The sequence below is a fragment of the Orycteropus afer genome, unplaced genomic scaffold, assembly GCF_000298275.1.
Source record: "Orycteropus afer afer isolate SDZICR_OR568_19922 unplaced genomic scaffold, OryAfe1.0 scaffold00591, whole genome shotgun sequence".
NCBI classification, from domain to species: domain Eukaryota; kingdom Metazoa; phylum Chordata; class Mammalia; order Tubulidentata; family Orycteropodidae; genus Orycteropus; species Orycteropus afer.
This window is the reverse complement of record NW_006922178.1, coordinates 55,378-79,713: the sequence shown is the minus strand read 5'-3', so window position 1 is coordinate 79,713 and position 24,336 is coordinate 55,378. Positions and strand designations below refer to the sequence as shown.

The following is a 24,336-nucleotide window of genomic DNA, read 5'->3' as shown; positions in this document are numbered from 1 at the left end:
TCCTAATTTCACCATCATATTTGAGGGACAATTTTGCTGGATACATAATTCTTGGTTGGAAATTTTTTCCCTTTCAAGGTTTTATAAATACCATCCCATTGTCTTCTCACCTGCATGGTTTCTGCCAAGAAATCCAAACTTAGTCTTATTGGTTGCCCTTTGTAGGTAACTTCATTTTTCCCACGCTACTCTCATGATTCTTTTTTTGTCTTTGGTTTTGGTGTGTTTGATGATGATATGTCTTGGTGATTTTCTCTTGGGGTCTATCCTGTTTGAGGTTCATTGGACTTCCTGAATGGAGATATTCTCATCTTTCATCATACTAGGAAAATTCTCTTCCAACAAATCTTCGACAATGTTCTCTGTGGTTTTATATCTCTCTTCTTGCTCTGGAATTCTGATTACATGTAGGTTATTTCTTTTGATGGTATCCCACATGAACCTCAGGCTTTCTTCATTTTTTTTTTATCTTTCTTCTGATTGATCTCTTTCCAAAGAAGTGTTCAGGTATTTGCCTTCAATTTCACTAATTCTGTCTTCCATTAATTCAATTCTCTCTTTTGCCCATTCAATATCTTATTTTTGAAAATTCAATATTAGTCTTCTGGATATCTGTGTGTAGATTTTGTATCATTTCTAATTTTTCATTTATTTTGTCATTTTGTTCTTGCATTGTCTTTTGAAATTGTTGTAGGGCTTTCTCTGGGTTTTCCTCAATTTTATCAGTGTTTTCCCTTGATCTGTCTCTCAATTCATTGAAGATACTTAAATATAATTCTTTTGAATTCCTTATCAGGGAATTCCAATGCTGTGTCTTTAGGGATGTTTTGGGTCTGTATCCTTGCCCCTTGTTTCTCCTGCTTTATCTTGCTTCTTTGTGTGGACTGTGTTGCTTTGTTGTCTCCTGTGACATTTTTGTGTTTATATTTAATTGATGATTGTATGTTGGAGTGACTTGCCCATAATTTTCATTTTCTTTGTTTTGTTTGTATGTTATCTGCGCAAGCAGGGTACTGTTCTGTGCTCCTCTATTCACTAGTTGACAGCACTTATACATTCACCACCTATTTCCTTTCCTCTTGTCAGCCTCTCATATGTCCCTGCCAACCTTGTCAAACAGAGCCTATTCTTAGGTCCCTGGAATTTGAACTAGAATGCTATTATTTTTAAATCCAAAATAGTTGCTACTTGTAAAGATTCAAAATGGTTGCACCCTTGGACACTTTAAATATCCAAAATGGCCACTGCTTGTAAACATTCCAAATAGCTGCACCCTCAGTCACTTTAAATATCCAAAATGGCATGCAAACAATCAAAATGGCTGTGCCCTCCAGACAGAGGAAAGTCAATAGCTCAGGTTGTCTCCCTCTTTGCTATTTTTCCCTTCCTAGTCATAGGCCACCAGTGCAGGTGTCCCTGCAGCTCTTGGTGTACCAGGGCTGATCTTCAGGTCAATTCTCAGGTCCCCACACCACTTGGAAATATTCAGGCTGTTGGTGTCATCAGGGTAGCTGACAGTCCACAGCTCTGATTGTCTCTGTATTCATTGTTTTCATTCAGGATTTTCCACTAGTTGGTGCCTAATCCACTTCTGTATAGTTCCTTTCAAAGCTCAGAGCTCCAGGATTATCTTCTGTCAATTAGTTTTTCTTTTTTTTGTTGAAGAGGGTCTCTGTCGCTTGTCTGCCTATTCCTCCATCTTACCAGAAGTCCCAAACAGGAGCCTTTAATACACAAAGTCTTACCAAAACATGCTAGGAGAGTGGTGTATTTCACATCCTGCTCACCATCACACTTGCAATGTGGAGTCTAGAATTATGTGGAGGATTATGTCTTGCCCTTTCTCTGACACTTGAGGACCTGTGAAGGAGGAACTTTCCTGTTCTATTCATGCTGATATTAGTCTTTATTTGAAGTCTGATTCTTGCTAAGATCTGGCTGGCTTAACCAGCACTGAATAGTCAGTCAATTAGTATTTCAATGGTGAGATGATCTCTTTTCAGTCGACCAAAAAAGAGTTGCTGGCATCCTCAGTTACTTTCCTAGAAACAGACCAGAGGTTTTGAACAGCTGGAAATTTGCGTGAGAATGAAAATAAGAAGGAAAAGCTAAGGTATAGACTTGGTGTAGCCATTTGCAGCTGGGTGTAAAGGCTCGTTGCATAAGGAGGTCCTCTTCAAAATGTTTATCTTATTTCATTACAGCATCTCACTTAGTGTCCCTGGGGACTCACGAGGCTCATGCTCCTGCTCTCCCAGCAGTTCTCTCAGAGGCCCCCTCTCAACAAGACTGCAGGTGCTGGCTGTTTGGAAAACAAGACTAAAGCCTTGCTTGCTTCTGCCAGTCACTTTTCTTTATGGTGCAAATGAGAAAAGCTGCTTTAGAAAATTCCATTTTATCCTCCACTCCCAAAAATGAGGAAATAAGATATAAAGGAATCACTGAGTTTGATGATGAAAACCTGTTGACATCAAATCACTTCTGATCTCAGCAAATCTATAGGACAGAATAGAAGAGACCAACAGGGTTTCCAAGGTTGTAATCTTTATGGAAGTGGACTGCCACATATGTCTCCCATGGAGCAGCTGGAGGGCAGACACTCCAGTTAGCAGCTGAGCACTTTAACCACTGTATCTCCAGCACTTTTTGGTCTGATTATTATTCTTAATTAAAGGCTAGAAAAGGTAAATATCCAGCATGTTTTAGAATGATAAAATATAAATATACCTTTGTATCTATACTACTGGAAAATGCATAATATTACCTGGTAGCATAATGCCTAAGGCATCTGACTGCTAACCAGAAGGCTGACAGTTCAAAAACACCAGCCACTCCTAGAAAGGAAGACTGGGTGATCTACTTCTGTAGTGATACCGCCTCAGAAACCCAAGGAGGGGTCGCTCTGAGTCGGATCTGACTCGACGGCAGTGAAGTGAGTTTACCCCTATTTTAGTTGGCACAGTGGCTACAACCATGGGTTCAAATGTACCAAAGACTGAGAAGATGAGGCAGGGCAGGGCAATTCTGTTACACATACCATGAGTCAGTGCCAACTAACAACAGTCTCTATTTAAGGAGTTGTTAGTCATGAATCTCCAAAAGACATCTATTGCAGGAAGAGATTATAAAAACAAAAACCAAAGACACTGCCATGGAGTTGATTCTGACTCATAGTGACCCCCATTGGGTTTCTGAGGCAGAATATCTTTACAGAAGTAGATTGTCCAGTCTTGCTTCTGTGGAGTGGCTGGGGGGTTTGAACTACCAACCTTCTGATTAGCAGTCAGATGTCTTAGGCACTGTGCTACTTAATTACTGGTAGTAACTCCTACTTTGATCTAGAGAAAACCAGGTATGTATAGAATATTATTCAACATAAAAAAACAAAAATACCAAATTCACTCCTGTTCGATTTGGATCTGACTCACAGCAACCCCTCCTTGGGTTTCTGAAGCAGTATCACTACAGAAGAAGATTCCTCAACGCTCCTTCCAAGGAGTGGCTGGTGGGTTTGAACTGCCAGGCTTCTGGTTAGCAGTCAAATGCCTTAGGCACTACGCCTATTATATCATTTAGATGAAGTCAAACATTTCACAAGAATAAAATGCTTACATGGTACTGGATAAAACATCTAAGGCATAGAAGACATTCAAACATAATACCCTCCATTTTATAGACTGTGATAAGTCATATGATATAGGCCAATTGATCTGCCGAAACACCAACAACCGACAAAGATTCCAACATGTGACAATTTCCCAGTTTTCACTCATTTCCTAGCATAGACCAATCTCTCTGGGAAAAAACACTCAATCCATTCCTCCTCTGTATTTCCATTATTCTCCTGATACTCATGTACACTGACCTCAAAATATAATTTACTTAGTAATATGAAAGGTGGGATTTATTACTGGTTCCCTGTCACCCATGAAAATCATCTACCTCTTTCAAATAAGAGTAGAAAGGAAATAATAAAATGATGGCAGCATAGTTCATCAATAAGTAGACAGTATTGACTTCTACTGGATAGGCTTATCAAACAGTCATCCAGGTTCCCTCTATTTCAATAATTTAAAGTGTGTGGTCAGATAGGAATATAAACTCTTCATGGATTTATGGGCCCCTGAATCTCCTGGGATGCTTCACCAATTTAAGTGTTATATATTGTGGCATGTTAGCACCTGGGGTTGGATGGAGGTGAAAGATAATGTAAAATGGCTTGTAAACAGGCAGCTCCCTGTTGACAAGTGGCCTCAGGAAGCCCATGCTGTTAGCTATGTATTTCAGAAACTGCGCAGAAGGCTGTGTTTACAAATGTGCTACTGTGAAAGCTGCTCTGTAAATTTTCAGGCATTTATGAAACATGCATGTAGCAACCCAATTATACCACCCTCATGGGCCATAGGAACTAGGTTTGAGGTCACAAGGAAGGGAGAGCAAACCAAGATTTCAAAGTTTGAACTCATACATTATTTACCTATTTAATTTAAAGAAGAAATGAAGAGGCAATAGTGAACACCGACATCTACACAGTATGATGCAAAGTAATGATGGCAGCTGGCAGTGTATTTATTAAGAGGAATAAAGAAGTTTCATCACGTTTGTTTCTTATTATATTTAATAGAAAATCTATTAAACAGAAGTTGATTCAGCCCTACCTCGGATTTGGAAGCATGCCACTGATAGCTGCAGTTTGGTGCTAAGTAAACACAGAGAGTCCAGTAACATCACTGAGGGTATATCCCAAGACTCCTGCTCTTAGGCAGGCAGGAGAGCCAGCAGCTGCATTAATACAATGGGTCCCTCAGTCCTCTCTTACAACAGCTCTCTCTCTCTCTCTGTCTTTCTCTTATGGCAGAGGGACAGCCCTTATCAATCACTTAATTTGAACCAGCCACTTCCAAATTTTCACAGCTGGAGACCTTGTTCAAAGAAATCTAATGTGGAAGTGGAAACATGGTTCAGGTTGTCCCAGGGAACACCAACTGGGCAGAGGCTTGCCCTGAGGATTAATATTCTTGACCTTTCTAGAAAGGACATGATACTTACAATATAAACTTGGTCAAAATTTAAAAACAAGTTGGCCATTGACTTAATCAATATACTCATTGTCTCAAAATAATCAACAAACTAATTGTTTAAGGTGTGACTTTAAAAAAAAGCCTGATGACTATAGACATTTATTTACTGTATTTTTAAATAAATAACACACATGTTACATGTTTAGTGGCAGCAGCACAGCCCCCCCAACACATTATGCACATTGTATGTGTTAGTGCATTATTTATGTTAATACCTCCAATTTGTGGGGGAAAAAAATAGTTGTTAAAATTAAAAAATACTTACTATCCACTCAGTATAGGCCAGGTTCTGTAGTGAGAAGTAGGCATGTAACAGTAACTTAAAAAGACATGGCCCAGTTTTCAAGAAGCTCAGTTTAGTGAATGTCATATACCAGACTGTGATAAGTGCTATGACAGGCAATTTCAAGTTTAAGTGGAAAATTTGGAGTTTAATTTCTTCTTTAAGTAACACTTCTTCATTAATATCCACTGCATCATTAATAACAATTTTTGTTTCTCCTTTCTCTCTTTGGAAAAACAAAACACGTCCTAGTTTGAAATTTGATATTGGAAACACTGATTTTAAAATGTCAAAGTACTTTTAGGTCTAAGAACATGTATTTAAGATCTTTTAGCAGAGAGAACCATTGTTTCATCTGGTTATTTTCTCCTCTTTTCCCTCTAAAGGCACAGAAATTACAACTTTGAAATCAACTTTTCGAAGGTCTATAATAACAAATATTCCAAAAATATTCTTGATGTTAGGTACTTGGTACTCCTGCAAATGAGCTGTCCACACGGCCTTCTAGAAGTTCAGAATACTAAGATAAAACAACTTATATGAAGTTTGCTCTCTGTAGCTAATTTTGAGAGCATTCCTAAATAAGGAACAGAAAAGAACCATAGTTTTGAGTGCCTACTATATGCCAGGTGCTGTACTTGGATGTTCATATACATTCTCTCCTTTAATCCTTCTAACAAGTCACATTGTATCATTTTCATTTTACAGAACTTACTCTTACCTCACACCATACACAAAATTAACTTAAAATAGATATCTCATGGCATAGAGTGTTTCTGGGAACAACATCTTCTTAGTTACTCAAACCGGCTCAGAAATTTTATTTTGCTACCCAAGGCCACTGCTACACCTCTGCTTATACATCTATGGACACCCCATGGTGCTTAGCCCATGTGTTGAATGCACAGTTCAAAAAGAATGAAATCATATAATATACTCAAACACATGGGAGATTTGACTGGTGGTGCCTATGCCCTTGGGTCTAAGCTCTGCACTGAAAAGAAATGATGAAGTGCTGGAAATTAATAGCATTGCCCTCAAGTTCAAAGTAGTTATTCTGATTTTGTTAGACTGGAGATGAGATGTCCTACCTTGCATCCCTTGCAAAGAAAAGGATGAGCAACAAACTCAGTGAACCTGTCCCCTGGGAATAAGTTCCCCAAACCAATCATCTTTAGATAATTACAAAGGAGAAATAAAAGAAATACTGCCAAGTGAGGGAGGTGTATGTTTGAAGAAAAGCAAAACTGACAGTGTGTCTTCATGGCAACTAGTTAGTCTCCTGCTCAGGATATCAGGAGTGACACATCTTTTTTCAGAGGATCAGCAGTACTATATGGAAATGGTCAACATGACAGTGATAGAACGGTAGTCAGTGACGTACATGCAATTTATAAAGGAATGGATGCAGCTGCAACATACACACAGGTGTCAACATTCCATTAATACACTACAGCTTTCATGGAAAAAGTCACACAGGAGTTAACACAGAAGAGACTAAAACCTCAGGGCCTGGAAAGTACCCTGCCTCCACGCCCCTCCCCTCAAATACACACACACTAATTTAAAAGACAGTTCATGAAACTTAGGCAACAGTCAATGAAGGACATTGGGTTTAAAAAGTTGATGAATTAGGTTATATTTGACCTTAATAAGGAGCTCCAGCCCAACAACTGTGGGTTTAGACTTGAAAGGTACAATCGAACCCTATGTCTTTAAATAGTGCAAAAGGTTAAACACTTGGCTGCTAATTGGAAGGTTGGAGGTTCAAGTACACTCAGAAGCACCTCTAAAGAAAAGCCTGGTGATCTACTTCCAAAATATCAGCCATTGAAAACTCTATGGAGCACAGTTCTACTCTGACACACATGGGGTACCATGAGTCAGAATCTACTCAGTGGCACCTGGTTTGGTTTGGTTTGGAAATGGCTTTAAGGTTCTTTGATTTTGTTTTTTCCTTTGCATACTTCAAGCCAATATGGTAATACTGTTCCTCTTTGGTTGGGTAAATTCTATCTACTTGTTCTGGTTACCTAGTGCCACTCTGACAGGAATATATCACAAATGGGATGGCCTTAACAAACAGGAGTTTATTCTCTCAAAATTAGGAGGCTTTAAGTCCAAGTTCAAAGTGCCAGGCTCTAGGGGCTGAGGGAAAGCCCCTCAACTTCGGGGTCCAGCTCTGCCTCCTGCTCCCAGCCCACTGGAGCTAGAGGCATTTCTTCACTCAGACAGCAGTTGGCTGCTGAGGCTGAGAAGCTCCAAGGTTGACAAGTAAAAAGGCATAGTCCCGATGTTACCAATCCACACGGCAGGCCATTAACTTAAGTCCACTGTAAGTCCCAAGGTCGGCAGAGCACAGCAGGCTGCTGAGCAACGACATGGCTACATGCAGGGTCCAAGCGTGCCAAAGGCTAGAGACCATTCCCAAGGCTTCTCCTTATATACAGGAAGCAGACCCTATCCCAAAGGCAGCTACTCAGCTGCTTGTGGTAGCTCCCACCATGGAGTTGATTGCCAGTCTCATCATGGGGAATAACTACCACCAGCTACCCAGCCACTCAACCAGGCCCAGCCAAGTTGACACAAAGACATAACCACCACACTACTAATCTATCAATTTTGTGTTTATACAGGTATGGTAGCATCTTCTATAACTATTATATTGTTTTGTGTGCTGTTTTTGATGGTTGAAATACTTAGAAGAATATAAACTACTAAAGTAATGTCTGATTTAGTAGACTAATGGGCATTAAGTGCTTAGACAAATGTGACATTTTTAAGAATCATATATATTAAATTTATAATCACAGTTAAGATGTCCAAGGAAATTTGCTTACTTAAGTACAAAACAGTTAAAATTTCATGTCAATGTTATACATGCTATGAACATTAATCAAGTGAATAAGTTTGCTCTTATTTTTTATGCAAAAATTATTAGATTTTAAAATAAAATAATCTGTCACTTGAATTTGAAGGCTTATGAAAAATATATTTTAAATTGAATGCTGAATAAAATCTAAGTGTTATGGATTGAATTGTTTGCCTTACAAAATATGGGTTGTACATCCTGTCCCCTGTAGTGGGAATGGCTTTTCTTTGTTTTGGTAATGAGACAGTATTTGTGTAGAGAATGTTTTAAATCAATCTCTTATGAGATACAAAAGAGATTAAACAAGCAAGTGAACAGAGAAAGGGAAAGATAAATGACATGCCACATGAAGATCACCAAGGAGCCAAAGAACAAAAGCTGACGATGATCATCCTCCTGAGCCAACAGAGAGAAAGCCTTCGTCTAGAGCAGGTGTCCTGAATTCAGACTTCTAGCCCGCTAACTTTAAGAAAATTGATTTGTTTGTTAAAGCCACCCACTTGTGGCACTTCTGTTATAGCAGTACTAGATAACTAAGACAACAAGGAATACGGACTTTTTGTTAGGTATGCAAACCTCCCTTAGAAGCACAAGTCAACTAGTATTAGGTAAAGCCCTGGAATCCCGCAGATCTCTAGCTCTACAGTCAGGAGACGGAAGTCAGGGTACCACTCCTGAGGAGTTAAATATCATGTGACTGTATCTGTGGGACCCTAAACCAGCCATTCTCCATAGCCTTCTATGTCCAGGGATTCTACAACAACTAGGACTGCCTGGAGAGAGGGATGTCAGTCTGGAACAGAAATAACACAATGGACTGACAGGAGGCAAGACTTCCCAATGCTGAGGTGGCCTCTCTGAGAAGAGATGTCTCTGGGTCAAGTTGATATCTGTCATTACAATGTCTGCAAGTCTACCAGACTCGAAAACCCAGGCCACCTTAAGGCATTTGACTGCTAATCAGAAGACTGGTGGCTCAAATCCACCAGCCATTCTACAGAAGGAAGACTGTAAAGATTTGCCACCTTGGAAACCCAAAGGGGGTCCCTATGTGTAGGAATTGACTTGATGGCAGTGGGTTTGGATTTTTTGGTAACAGGAATCCAGAAAAGTTCCCCAGGATACTATGACATGGCAGGTTTCTGGGAATGTTCTCTCTGACCTGTAAACCTACTCGGATATTTTACTCTGCCTCCAGAACACACAGTCACCCCTACACCTATGCTTGCCATGTAGGGGCTGTGGAGAGCTGATCACTGAGCAGCCTCTCACCCTATGTCCTCTAGTCCTGAGCTGCACCATCAGGGGAGGTACCATGTCTTCTAACCCAGTTACACTAAGTCACAAAGAGCAGAGATCCTAGGAAGGTGCTGAGAAGTATGGAAATAATAAGCAGTGGAATGCTATTGTTGTTTGACTCATAGTGACTTCATGTACATCAGAATGAAACACTGCCCAGTCCTGTGCCAGCCCCACAATCTTTGCTATACCTGAGCCCATCATTGCAGCCACTGTCTCAATTCATCTCATTGAGGGCCTTCCCATTTTTTGTTGTCCCTCCATGTTGCCAAGCATGATATCCTCCAGGAATGGTCCCTTCTTACAACATGACCAAAGTAGGTGCAGTGAATTGCTTGATGTGGCCCTTCTAGCCATTGTCCTCCATTCTGTGGTGTTTCGTAAATCCCATTATCCATGCCTGTTTGGGGTGGTGTGGTAGTTAAGGTCAGGTATCAACTTGGCTGGGCAGCTGGTAGTAGTCATTCCCTACAATGACTGGCAATCGACTCTGTGATGGGATTTAGGTTAATTCTGTTGGGACAACACAAGTGGAATGTATCTTGAGTCCTGCCTTGCTGGAGGGTATAAAAAAAATCACCACCCTTAGCTTCCCGGAGGGTTTTACCTACGAATCTCCTGGGAAGATTCGCTTGCCTCTTGCTCCAGCTTTGATCCTTGGCTTATCGTCATCTCACCCCTGGATTTGGGACAGCAGCCGCCGTCTGATCTGCTGATCGAGGTTCATCTAACCCCGAGAGTTGGGAGGATCCGCCAGACCTACTCACGGACCTGGGACTCGCCAGCCTGCCAGCCTCCACCACCACTACGTGAGACGAACCCTTGGGTGTCTGTGAGTTCTGTGAGGCGTTACAGTGAAATTCAGAACCCTAAGACTGGGGAAATTACTGGGAGGAGGAGGAGGGGTTAATGTCTGAGATGATGGAGTGGCATGGTAGTTTGGACATTTGGGACATCTTTGACCTCCGCCTCATGGGGACCAGCCTCGGGCTGATCTTTCTAAGAGAAATTGTTCAAGCAGTAGGTGAGATGAAGTTTGGCCATTCTTGCTTCCAAGGAGCATCCCAGCTGTACTTCCTCCAGGACAGGTTCGTTAGTTCTTTTAGTAGTCCATGCTACTTTCAACATTCTTCACCAACAGCACAACTCAAAAGCATTGCCTCTTTTTCAGTCTTCCTGTTTCACTGTCCAGCTCTCACATGCATATGAGGCGATTGAAAATACCATGGCTTGTGTCAAGCACACCTTAGTCTTCAAGGAAACATCCTTGCTCCTCAGCACTTGAAATAGGTCCTTTGCAGCAGATTTGCCCAATGCTATACAATGTTTGATATCTTGACTGTTGCTTCCACTGGTGTTGATTGTAGAACCAAGTAATATGAAGTCTTTCAGTCTTTTCTCCATTTATCATGATGCTGCTTATTGGTCCCATTGTAAGGATTTCTGTTTTCTTTATATTGAGGTATAATCCATACTTCAGACTGTAGTCTTCAATCTTGATCAGTGTTTTAAGTGATCCTCACTTTCAGCAAGCAAAGATGTGTTGTCTGCATAATGCAGGTTATTAATGAGTCTTCCTCCAGTTCTGATGCCACATTCTTCATACAGTCCAGCTTCTCATATTATTTGTTCAGCATATAGATTGAATAAGTATGGTGAAAGGATACAACCTTGATGTACTCCCTTCTTGATTTTAAACCATGCAGTGTCCCCTTGTTCTGTTCAAACGACAACCTGTTGGTCTATGTACAAGTTCCTCATGAGCACAATTAAGTGTACTGGAATTCCCATTCTTCTCAATGTTATCCATAATTTGTTATGATCCACACAACTGAATGCCTTTGCATAGTCAATAAAATACAAGTAAACATCTTTCTGGTATTCTTTGCTTTGAGCCAAGATCCATCTGGCATCAGGAATGATATCCCTTGTTCCACATCCTCTTTTGAATCCAGCTTGTATTTGTGGAAGTTCTCTGTCAATATACTGCTGTAACCATTTTTTAATTATCTTCAGTAAGGTTTTATTTGCATGCAATATTAATGATATTGTTCAATAATTTCCACATTCTGTGGGATCACCTTTCTTTTGAATGGGTACAAATATGGATCTTTTCCATTCAATTGGCCAGGTAGTTTGCTGAAACATCTCAATGGATATTCTATCAATTCCTGGAACCTTGTTTTTCACCACTTCCTTCAGTGCAGCTTTGACTTCTTCCTTCAATACCATTGGTTCTTCATCACATGCCACCTCCTGAAATGGATGAACATCAATCAATTCTTTTTGGTACAGTGACTCTGTGTATTCCTTCCATCTTCTTTTGATATTTCCTACATCATTCAATATATTGCCCATAGAATTTTTCAGTATTGCAACTTGAGGTTTAAATTTCCTCTTCAGTTCTTTCAGCTTGAAAAACACTGAGCATGTTCTTCCTTTTTGGTTTTCCAACTCCATGTCTTTGCACATTTCATTATAATAATTAACTTTGTCTTATTGAGCTGCTGAGGGGCCATCTAAACTCTGAACTTAACTCTGTCACCACCCAGATTTGGGAGTTTGGACAAATCAACATTTTTTGTGACTTAGTAAGTATCACTTCTGTGAAATGAGCACTGGCTTATTATGAAAAGCAACTGAAATAACATGTATAAAAAACAGACAAACATAAACATAAATATAGGGAACTATACTCTTCATTGGGCCGACTCAACGGCACATAACAACAACAACAACTCTTCATTATGAAGTCTGAAAGATGCTAGAACTACTTAAACAGCAACTGGAAATGATATGCTAAGTGAAATCTCGTATCTGTTTCACCTAACAAACAGGGATGGTGCACTGAGGACACAGTTTCTATCTCCAAATTTCATCAAGAACAGAAAGGAGGAGTCTAAACCAAATGGGGAGGAAAAAAAACAGTCTACAGACGGACATTGATACCCTAGAAAAAAGAAATCAAATGGCACATTGTATCTGCTGCAGAAGACCTCCTTTAAGTTTTTTAAAAGTAAAGATCTCACGTTGAGGACCAAGGTGTGCCTAACCCAAGTCATGGTCTTTTCAATCACCTCATAGGGATGCAGAAGCTGGGCAATGAAAAAGTAAGACTAAATAAGAATTAGTGCATTAGAGTTGTGGTGCTGGCAAAGAACATTGAATATACCATGGACAACCGGAAGAAAGAAAGAAAGAAAAGCAGTCTTAGAAGAAACACAACCAGAATGTTCCTTAGAAGCTAGGAAGGTGAGACTTCAGCTTGCTTATTTGGAGCATATCTTCAGGAAAGATCAATCACTAGAGTAGGACATCATGTTTGATAAAGCAAAGGGTCAGTGAAAATGAGGGACACCCTCCATTAAGATGGATCGACACAATAGTTGCAACAATGAACTCAAACAGACGAAGGATCACGAGGATGGCACAGGACCAGGCAATGTTTCATTCTGTTATACATGAGTCACTATGAGTCAGAGCCATCTCCATGGCAACTAACAACAACAACAGTGAGCCTTTAACTCATCTAGTCTTTTCAATCATCCTAGGATGTAGAAATTATTATGCCATTTTTAGTGGAAAAACTCCGAGGTGCTAAAGTTTAAGCAATCTACCTACAACTGACAAAAAGGTAAGATCCCAGGACCTCACAGTTTGCATGGTGCAGCTTGCAGACACTAAAGGACACAACGATCCTTCCAAGAATCCTGGAGAGCACAGTTCCAGGGCTGCACTCACATTTCCACAGAGGCTGAAAAAATGGAGCGTGTCCTCATAGAAACGTCCGTGATGGACTCTTGCTGTCGAGTTTCTAAATGGTCCTGTTTCTCTTCCCACGCCCAGTAGTGAATACTAAGTGGCTTCCCGGAGCTCTCTGCTTCTCGGTGCATGTCCTCCCACCTCGAGATGAGCTCTCAGTCTGGATGGGAGCAGCAGTCATTCTGCTGGAGACAAGAGCATCGAGAGGAACCCAGGTTTGAGCCAAGATCAAGAGGGAGCCCTGGGAGCACAGTACGCCTCGACTTCTTTCCAACAGGCAATGTGCACTCCCAGCAAAAGATTGGGAGACAAAAAAATTCATCAGGGAGTCTGTTGCAATTTCATAGACTGGCAGACAGGTGTGTAGCAATACATCTTTCACTCCTTCTCCTGACAGTTGCAGATTGCATGTGGAGTTTAACTGGGCTGATATGCACATTCTGCAGGTGTATCAGAGAGAGAAAATTTTTTTGGACATTTTTTTGGCTAACACAGAAATAAAGTACCTAGGTATGGAGAGAAATTTCATCCAAAGTGTGTTGCTCCCAACTGCTCCAAATACTCTCTGCAGTCATATAATCCAAACACTGGCATTTTGATGCCTAGCAAATTTTTTCTCAAACATGGATAGACCAGCCTGCGTTTGTTGGATTTGTAAAATAATTTGTAATCACTGAGTCTAGAAATAAGGGAATGTAGTTTTCTTGTTTAAAGCAAAAATCTTCATGAAGATTATATAAATGTAGAAATAGTTTAAGATAGTTATACTTGGTATTCTAAATTTGAGAACTTCAGGGAGTATTTTAAAGTCAAGTCTCCATTTACATAGTTAAAAAAATTGAAATTTGCTTCTCATGGAATGCAGACTTTCTGGAACCACTTAGCCTGGAATAACCTCCAAAACTAATGCCCTAAAAAAATCTTTAAACCTTAGTCCTTAAACCAAAAGTGAGCTGATGTTAAAGGGGGAGGAACGATTTGGAAAAGGAGGGTGAAAATGGTTGCAAAATTCAATGTTGTAATCAATGTCACTGATTTGTACATGTTGTAATTGAATTCGTGTATGTTCTGCTGTGTATATTTTCAGCAACACAATGAAATAAATTATTTTTTAAAATAATTTTTAAAAGATGGCAGAACCTTAAAAGCATATTGCAAAGTGAAAAGAAGCCAGATTGAAAGTGTTAAATATGAAAAAAAGAAGAAAACCCTATGGAGCCTAGTTCTACTCTGACACACATGGGGTCACCATAAATTAAACCTACTCAATAGCAGTTGGTTGGGTTTTTGGTTTTATAGACCCACCAAAGGAAAGCTGGGGAAGTTCTGTTCAATACTCAGACACAGAAAGAAGAGACCATAGCACCTAGACAAATGGGGACATTAAGAAAAGATCTGAAATGTGAAAACACAACTTAATTAAAATATTTATACTTGGGATAAGAGGTCTGGAACAAGTAATCAAAAATGTAAACAATTGGGATGGGGTAGTGGGGAGTATTGAAAGAAGAAAGGCTGAATGAAAAAGAAAAGACCTGCTCAAAGAGAACTGCAGATTTTTTTTTTCCTCTTTTTTCCCCTTAAGAAGTAATCATTCAGGGGCCATGGGCTCAGGATCATGGTTGTTGGCATAACATACCACCCAGAACATTGTTCTAAATCCTACATTTGTGAGTAGTAACTGAGGTCTTAAAACTTTGCCATCTAAGATGCAACTATTGGTCTCTCCTTGTCATAAGCAAAGAAGACTGAAGAAAATCAAAGATGCATGGAAACAATTAGTCCAAGGGAGTAGTGGACCATGCAAACCATGTGAACCAAGTCAATCTAATAGACCATGTGAAACAAAGGACTAGTGGACCATGCCTACATGACCTACACATCATAAGAACTAGATGGTACCTGGTGACCACTCCCAACCATTCAGGAAGGGATCAAAATAGGAGATCCTGAGTAGTTGTTTTTGTTGTTGTTAGGTGCCATCAAGTTGGCTCCAACTCATACTGACCCTATGTACAACAGAATGAAACACTGTCTGGTCCTGTGCCAACCTCATGATCCTTGTTGTACCTGAGCCCATCATAGCAACCACTGTGTAAATCTATCTCATTGAGGGACTTCACCTTTTTCTTTTTTTTTTTCACCTTTTTTGTTGACCCTCCACTTTATCCTTCTCCAGGGAATGGTCCCCTCTCAGAACATGACCAAAGTATGTGAGATGAAGTCTGGCCATTCTCACTTCCAAGGAGCATTTTGGCTGCCCCTCTTCCAGGACAGACCAGTTAGTTCTCTTAGCAGGCCACAGTTTCAGTATTCCTTGCCAACACCACAACTCAAAAGCATCAACTCTTCTTCTGTCTTCCTTATTCATTGTCCAGCTCTCACATGTATATGAGGTAATAGAAAACTCCATGGCTTGGGTTAGGAGCACCTTAGTCTTCAAAGAGACAACTTTGCTCTTCAGCACCTTAAAGGGGTTTTTTGCAGTAGATTTGTCCAGTGCAATTCATCATCTGATGTCTTGACTGCTGCTTCCATTAGTGTTGATGGTGGAACCGAGTAATATGAAATCTTTGACAACTCATTAACAACCTGCAATATGCAGATGACACAAGTTTTCTTGCTGAAAGTGAAGATGACTTGAAGCACTTACTGATAAAGATTAGAAACTCTAGTCTGCAGTATAGGTTACATTTCAACATAAGGAAAACGAAAATCCTCACACTGGGCCAATAAGCAGCATCATGATAACAGTTCTACTCTGACACACATGGGGTCACCATAAATTAAACCTACTCAACAGCCATCTGGGCCACATATGTGCAACAGCAGTTGGTTGGTTGGGTTTTTGTTTTATTCAAAGATTGAAGTCAAAGATTTCATATCCTGGGTCGAGTAGGCAAAAAATGTGGAACAAAACTCAAAATCATTAAAAAAAGAAAGAAAAAAAAAAACCAGTAAAACAGGCTTATTGGTCTAATAGAGATTGGTAAAATCCCTAAGACTATGGCCCCTAGTCACTGTTTGGCCGTGGAAATGAACTCACTCCCATGGCTTCCAGCCAAAAATAGACAGGCCTACTAGGTGAATAGTTAACCAGGTAGGTGCATGACTTAGAACAATAAACCATGGGAGATCAGAAGGGCAGCTTTTGTACAGGGAGATAGCCCAGAGGGTAGGAATGAATAGGAAAAAAGGACACAGGGAAAAGGTAACCACAGGGAGAAAATGGGAAGAGAACTGTTTACATTGTGGCGATTGGAATCAATGTCATGAAACTAAATGTGTATGAACTTTTGAAAGGAAAACAAATTTGTTCTTTAAACTTACACCCAAATCACATTAATTAATTAATCATTCATACAATCTACGCCAACTCTTCCTACTTTCTTCTTTGTACTACATGTACAAACCCTGACCTGCAAAGGTCATGACCACACATGCACATACATACATATGCACATAGCCCAGCTGCTGAGTTTCAAATCCTTATCAAATATGCTAAGTAATAGCTAATCAAGCTTAAAGAATTTTGCTTTTTCATCTTGTTGATTTAAATGCCATGGTATATCTGAATAATCTTTTAAATTGTAGAACTGGTGTTCTTCTCACTCTTCCATGCATACCCCAAATCATACAGCTCTGAGTTCACAGGGAAAAAACAGAAGGTGTCAAAGGAAAGACTTGAGGAACTTCAATACAGTACCAGGATCACACACATTAATTTCCAGGGTACAAGAATCCAGGGAAGTGGCAAACTAGTATGTGAAAGGGAATTTAGGATTTGATAAACCCTATAGTGGGTAAGCTCACAATATTCCCTTTTACTTTTGCTCAGGTTTTGGGGTTCGTGCTTAGAAAGAAGTCTTATCGTAGTCTCACCATGCTCCCTACCAAAGGGTGTCTTCTCTTTCGCTTGCTCAGTATTCACAGTCCACATGAAGAAGGTTAATTCTGAAACAAGTACCCTGGGTAGGGCTGGCAAAAGTCCAGGGGCCTCACTCTATTGTATATTTTCTTACCTTTCTTACCCTTGCATAGCTCTATAAGGAAATCTTTTCTTTCTAGTGATTAAGAAGCCCAGACTCCGTTGTCAGACTACATGGGATTATATACTGTTTCTGACACATGCTAGCTACATGTAACATAACTGTTGCCTTAGTTCCCTCAGCAGCAAAATGTGAAAAATAACAGCATGGACTAGGATGAATGGCCTGGCAGTTAGTTCTGAAAACCAGCAAGGAAAGCCCTATAAATCACAGTGGTCTGATCTGCAACCCGTGATAGGATTGGCACAGGACTAGGCAGCATTTTGTTCCACTGTGCATGAGGTCACCATGAGTCGGGAGCCAACTCAAGGACAGCTAACAATGAGAAAGCATGGAGGGTAGTTATGTAGATTAACTGAGTTCATACATGTCACGAACTTGGAGCAGTATATGGCACATGGTAAATGTCACTAAGTCCCAGCCCTCTAACCCTGGAATTTCATACTCACACTTCTATACCCAGAGAGGTGGCAGATTGCTTCTGGTTGATAGCAGCATTTACCACACTGCACAAAAAACACTGTTGACCAACCCGCCTCCTCCACTAGATTGAATGGGGAATACGCATTCTTTCTCATTGTTTCCCTGCATCCAGTGTGATGCTGGGCATACAGTAAGTATTCAGGGAATGCAGACTCAATGCTTCAAACCCAAACCATTGAGTCGATTCCAACTCATGGTGACCCCAGGTGTTACACAGCAGTACCATTCCATACTGTGTTTTTTTGGGGGGGCTGTAATCTTATGGAAACATATCACCAGACCTTTCTTTTGTGGTGCCACTAGCTGGCAGACCATGAAAACCTAACCTTTATGTTAGTAGCTGAGTGCAAACTATGTGTGCCACCCAGAGACCTCTAAAAAACCAGTTGCCACTGAGTCGATTCTGACTCATGGTGATCCCTTGTGTCAGAGAAAACATCCATGGGGTTTTTAATGGTTGTGACCTTTCAGTAGATCCTCATGCCTTTCTATTGAGGTGCTGCTGGGTGGATTCAAACTGCCAACATTTCAGTTAGTAGCTGAGCACATAACCTTTTGCTTGAAGGGATGACTAATTCTAACAAGAGAGTAGTCAGTAAGGACAGGGGTTATTAATGGCAGTGGCAACACAGAGAGTGGAGCTCCAGCTAGAATTCTGGAGATAAACAATTAGCTATTTTGGTATATAGTTAAGTCCTGGGATTTCTAATTTGTTTAAATTAATTTGCTTTAAAGGCTTTCAAATAAGGTCACATTTGTTTACATGTTTGTCCCGCTCCACAGCAGATAAGTTGACTAAATCAGTGCTTCTTAAACTCCATGAGGCCAAAATACTAGCCATATATACAAGCACCCTCATGAGGTTACAGTTAATCTTCACTTGCACCTAACACATAATTACTCCCATCAAAGAGTCATTAACTCTATGTACACCAAAAGGAACTCTGATAGCACAATGTTTAAGCATTTGGCTGCTAAGCAAATGGTCAATGGTTCAACCACCAGTGACTCCACGGGAGAAAGATGAAGCAGTCTGCTCCCATAAAGATTTACAGCCTTGGAAACCCTATGGGGCGGTTCTATTCTGTCCTGTAGGGCCACTATGAGTCAGAATTGACTCAATGGCAGTGGGTTTGGTTTTGGTTTTACGTACACCAACATTGATTGCAGCACTTTGCACAATAGCCAAAAGGTGGAAACAACCAAAAGGTCCAACCACAGATGAACGGATAAACAGAACGTGGTTTACACACACAATGGATAGTAGGCAGCCAGAAAGACCAGTGAAGTCCTGAGGCCACAGCATGCATGAACCTTGCAAAATAAATCAACTGCAAAAGGACAGAAACTGTATGATATCATTAATATGAAATAAGCAAATATACAGAAACCAAAGATTATTAATGGCTGTCAGGAGAAGGAGGAAAGGGGGATGGGGAGTTTTTGTCTGGGGGACACTGTGTTTGTTAACAGTAGGAAAACTTGAAAAATATAGTGATAATGATTATACAACATGAAAAATATAATCAATACCATTGAATTATGAATATGGAAGCTGTGCTGGTGAATGTTTTGATGTGTCTATTTTCACCACTATTAAAAAAATAATAATAACAAACAAACAAAAAGAAAAGGAAGAAATGTCTTTCCAAGCATACACAAAAGCAAAACATCAACAGATACTCATGGCAAAGGAGAAGTTAGGGCAGCATGATAGAGGCTAGGCTCCCCAAGCAGCCACTTCCCTGAAAGCAGGAGTGATACCATGTCACCACCAGACTGATGCTAAGTTCACTTAATCCATCTGTCCTTGGTTTCAAAAACCCTTCTGTGTAAAGTACTCTTTTTGTGAAACATCCTGCCCTGAAAACAAAGTATGTCACTACCCCTGAGATACAGTCATAGTTCCTCTAAAGAAACCTCAAGATATTCACCAAGTGGTAATAAGGAAAGGGGATACACACATGCACACATGAGCACATACACACGGAAAGTCATACTCTGGGCATTCATTGAGGGGTGATAAGGAGAGGGAACACACGCAGGCATGCACACACACACACACACACAGAGCTACAGTCAGAGACACAGTTAAACTGTTCAGTCAGGGGTTACAAAAAGGGACACACATGCACACACATGCATGCACACAGGTCATGATCTGAGACAAGGTAAGGTGCTCAGTGAGGGGTAATAAGGAGGAAGGAACACATACATGTGCATACACATACATGAAGGTCACAATCTGGGCCATATATGTGCAAACATGCACATGGAATGTCACAATCTGGGCACAGGTAAGAAATTCAGTGAAGGTCACAATCTTTTCCCATGTGATTTTGTTACCCCCAAGTGAAAATCCACAGAGTTAAACATCTCAGGTCAGATGAATAAAAGCCATCTTATTTAGTTAAGTATGAAGAAAAAAGAAGGCATAAAGGAATTCCAATATGTGAACACAGGATGACAGAAAAGATGATACAGATTTGCATTTTACATTTCCTGACCAAATACATTTCTCATTTAATTAAAAGAATTTCAGATTACTCTTATGTTCACCTGGATACTATTTAGTATTTATGAAGGTTAGGGAAGCTTCTGAGGGGGAAAAAAAAAAAAATTCCTCTGCTGTGGAAAAATAGCAAATTTGAATATTAAGGTCAACTGACAGGTTCCTGAAGAGTTCAGCTGGTTCTGTTTGGGGTTCTTCTACACAAAGTAAACTGGGTAGCAGAGACCCAGGAGACTCACCACAATATCTTCAGGAAATGTGTCCCTGCTGAAGGAGCCGTCATCAAACATGACTTCATAGAAGGTTTGTGATGTCACAGCCATTACTCGGCAGCTGTAATACCGGGTGTTCCGATGTTTCGTGATGACTGTCTGGCCCACTGCAATGGCCTTCTCGCAAGCCTTGGACTTCTGCACATGAGAGGGTAGAGACAGAGGACAGAAAGGAAGGAAGAAAAAGAGGAAAGAAAGTTCAGGGCAGATAACAGAAAAACATTTACTTAGAAAACAATCATTAATTTGGCCAAGCTGTTTTAATTTGTCAACATTCTTTTTTTTTTTTTTAATTGTGATTTGGGTGAAAGTTTACAGAGCAAATTCACTTTCCATACAGCAGCTCACATACACTTTGTCTTATGACACTGACTAAATAGTTTACCATAATGTAACAGCTCCCCTCCTACATCCTCCCCATAGTTACCTCTTCCATGTCATTCCCTCCATGCATTTTTGCCCTCTGAGCTATCTCCCTGTGCATACACAGCCCTTCTATTCTCCCATAATTGTTCTCTCCAAGGAGCATATCTACCTAATGTAAATATTCACCTCACATGTCTATCTTTTGTTTGTGCCCGAGCCAGAGGAGTGGGTTCAATTCCAGGCCCAAGGGGGCAGCTAGGGGCTATAGTCTCAGTGGTTCCATCAGGCTCTATCAGATCAGAAAATCTGGTCCCTTTTTTTTTCTTTAATGATTTTGAGTTTTGTTCCACATTATTCTCCCACTGTATCCAGGATCTCCTACAGAGATCCCCCTCCAAGTGCTTGACAGTGGTAGGCGGGCACCATCTAGTTCTTCTGGTCTCATAGTCATATAGGCTGAGGATCGCATGTTGTACCAGTCACCTGGACTAACCATTTCCATGCATCTTTGGTTTTCTTCATTCTTCTTTGCTCTGGACGAGGAGAGGAGAGACCCATCATTGCATCCAGATGGCCACTTGCAAGCTTTTAAGATCCCAGTCACTACTTCCCAAAGTAGAATGTGACACAATGTTTTGTGTAGTGTGTTATGCCAATTGAGCTTGCTATCCCTTGAGACTATGGTCTCGAGCTCACAGGTCCAACTACACTCTCCCTCTGGGTAGCTGGCTATGGCCAAGAAGTGACTGCAACCTCATCCCTTGTCAGCCCTACTATATACCTGGGAATTTATAGAACATACCAATACACTTGTAGAAACATTGTCTGCCAACCCTATGAATGGTCTTGGGCACACTTCCCCCTGGAATAGACATACCTAATAGTTTCCCTTTGTTTCATTTATGTGGTGGATGACATTGATTGTTTTTCTAATGTTGAACCATTCTTGCATACCTGATATGAACCCCACTTGGTCATAATGAATTATTTTTTTGATATATTGTTGGAGTCTATTGGCTAGGATTTTGTTGAAGGTTTTTGCATCTATTTCATGAAGGATATTGGTCTATAATTTTCCTTTTCAGTGATGTCTTTGCCTGGTTTTGGTATCAAGGTTATGCTTGCTTCATAAAATGAATTAGGGAGGATTCCATCCTTTTCTATGTTGTGGAATTGTTGGAGTAGGATTGGTGTCAGTTCTTTTCTGAATATTTGGTATAATTCTCTGGTGAAACTGTCTGGACCAGGACCTTTTTTTATTGGTAATTTTTTTATGACCTGTTCAATTTCTTCTTTTGTTATGGATCTGTTCAACTTTTCTACATCAGTCTGTGTTAGGTTAGGTAAGTAGTGTGTTTCTAGAAATCTGTCCATTTCTTCCAGATTTTCAAATTTGTTGGAGTATAGTTCTTCATAGTATCCCGATAACCTATTTTTTCAGTTGGTTCTGTTGTGATGTTAACCATTTCATTCCTTATTCATGTTATTTGTATTCTCTCCCTCTTTTCCTTGGTTAAATTTGCCAGTGGTTTGTCAATTTTATTAATCTTTTCAAAAAAACAACTTCTAGTCTTGATTTTTTTTTTTTCTATTATCTTTCTATTGTCTGTTTCATTGATTTCTGCTTGAATCTTTATTATTTTCTTTCTTCTGGTGACTACAGGCTTTTCTTGCTGTTCTTTTTCTAATTGTTGGAGATGTTGGTTTAAAGTGTTGATTTTGGCTCTCCTTTTTTGATGTGTGCATTAATTGCTATTTGTTGGCCTCTGATCACTGCTTTTGCTATGTTCCAAAGATTTTAGTATGTTGTGTTTTCATTCTCGTTTGATTCAATTAATTTTTAAATTCCACTTTTTATTTGTTCTTTTACCTCCCTTAAGGAGGATGTTGTCCAGTTTCCATGTGTTTGCTCTTTTTCTGTTGATGTTCCTATTGTTGATTTCTAATTTGATAGCATTGTAATCTAAGAAGTTGCTTTCCAGTATTTCAGTGTTTTTAAATTTAGTAAGGCTTGTTTTATGGTCTAACATATGGTCTATCATGGAGAATGTTCCATGTGCACTGTAAAAGAATGTATATTGTACTATTATTGGATTAAGTGCTCTGTAGATGTCTATAAGGTCAAGTTGGTGGATTATATTGTTTAGCTCTTTTGCATCTTTGCTGAGTTTCTTTCCAGTTTTCTACTTTTCATTGAAAGTAGTGTACTAAAGTCTCCTACTATGACTGTGGAGTCATCTATTTGCCTTTTCAACTCTTTTAAAGTCTGATTTATATATTTTGGGGCTCTTTCATTGGGTCCATAGACATTTACTATGGTTATATCTTCTTATTCAACTGATCCTTTAATCACTATATAATGTCCTTCCTTGACTCTTATGTCAAGGATAATTTTGATCAGAAATTAATATTGCCACTCCTGCTTTTTTTTTTTTTTTGGTTGCCATTTGCTTGATACATCTTTTTCCAACCTTTGATTTTTAATCTATTTTTGTCTTTGTCTCTGAGGTGTGTCTCTTGTAGACAAGCATATTGATGCATTATGTCTCCTTATCCAGTGTGCAACTCTATGTCTCTTGAGTGGTGCATTTAATCCATTAACGTTCAGTGTAATTATTGACAAGTATGAATTGGTTGTCATTTTGCTCTGTGTTTTTTCATGGTGTTCTTGGTTTCTTTGTTCCATATTATTTTCTGTGCTGAGCTTGTTATGTTTATGAATTGTGTTATCATTTCCTTTGTTGCTATTGTTTTAGTATTTGCTAAATATTTGTGCTCATCCTCTTTATTACTGTGATGTGAAGATTTATCATTTTTCTTTGAGGTTACCCTGTGATTTATAATGTTCTCCCAAAGTTTACAACAGTCTATTCTATCTTGCAACTCTCTTGACTCCCTCACCATTTAGAAGTTCTATAACTACACTATTTTTCCCATCTTTTCGGTTTCTGGTTGTCCTCATTTTTTCATTGATGTCTCTGGTTCCCTGTTTACAATCTTGTAAGCTTATTTTACTTTGGATATGTCCATAGCTGTGGTTTCTGGGTTATGTCATTTTGTGTATTAATGTTCGGTTGTTGTTTGCTATTATTGGTTCTCTGTTCAAAGGACTCCCTTTAGTGTCTCTTGTAAGGTTGGTCTGGTTTTAACAAATTCCCTTTATTTTTTTTTATCAGGAAATCTCCTAATTTCACCATCATATTTGAGGGACAATTTTTCCAGGTATATAATTCTTGGTTTGAAGCTTTTCTCTTTCAGGGTTTTATAAGTACCATCCCATTGCCTTCTCATTTGCATGATTTCTGCTGAGAAATCAGAGCTTATTCTTATTGGTTGTCCTTTGTAAGTAACTTTTTG

At 39.7% G+C, this 24,336-nt stretch overlaps 1 protein-coding gene across 1 annotated transcript in view; it reads right to left on the bottom strand.

Annotated features, from left to right (window-relative positions):
• The window catches only part of LOC103210326 (lysine-specific demethylase 4C-like), a gene marked incomplete at its 5' end in the record, with an annotated part of 69,395 nt that extends 48,644 nt beyond the window's left edge, over positions 1-20,751 (bottom strand). The window contains one exon of the mRNA XM_007956245.1: positions 20,581-20,751. Within this exon, the coding sequence (XP_007954436.1) occupies positions 20,581-20,751 (171 nt within the window). The remainder of the gene's footprint in view (positions 1-20,580) is intronic.
• Positions 20,752-24,336: the final 3,585 nt, after the last annotated feature.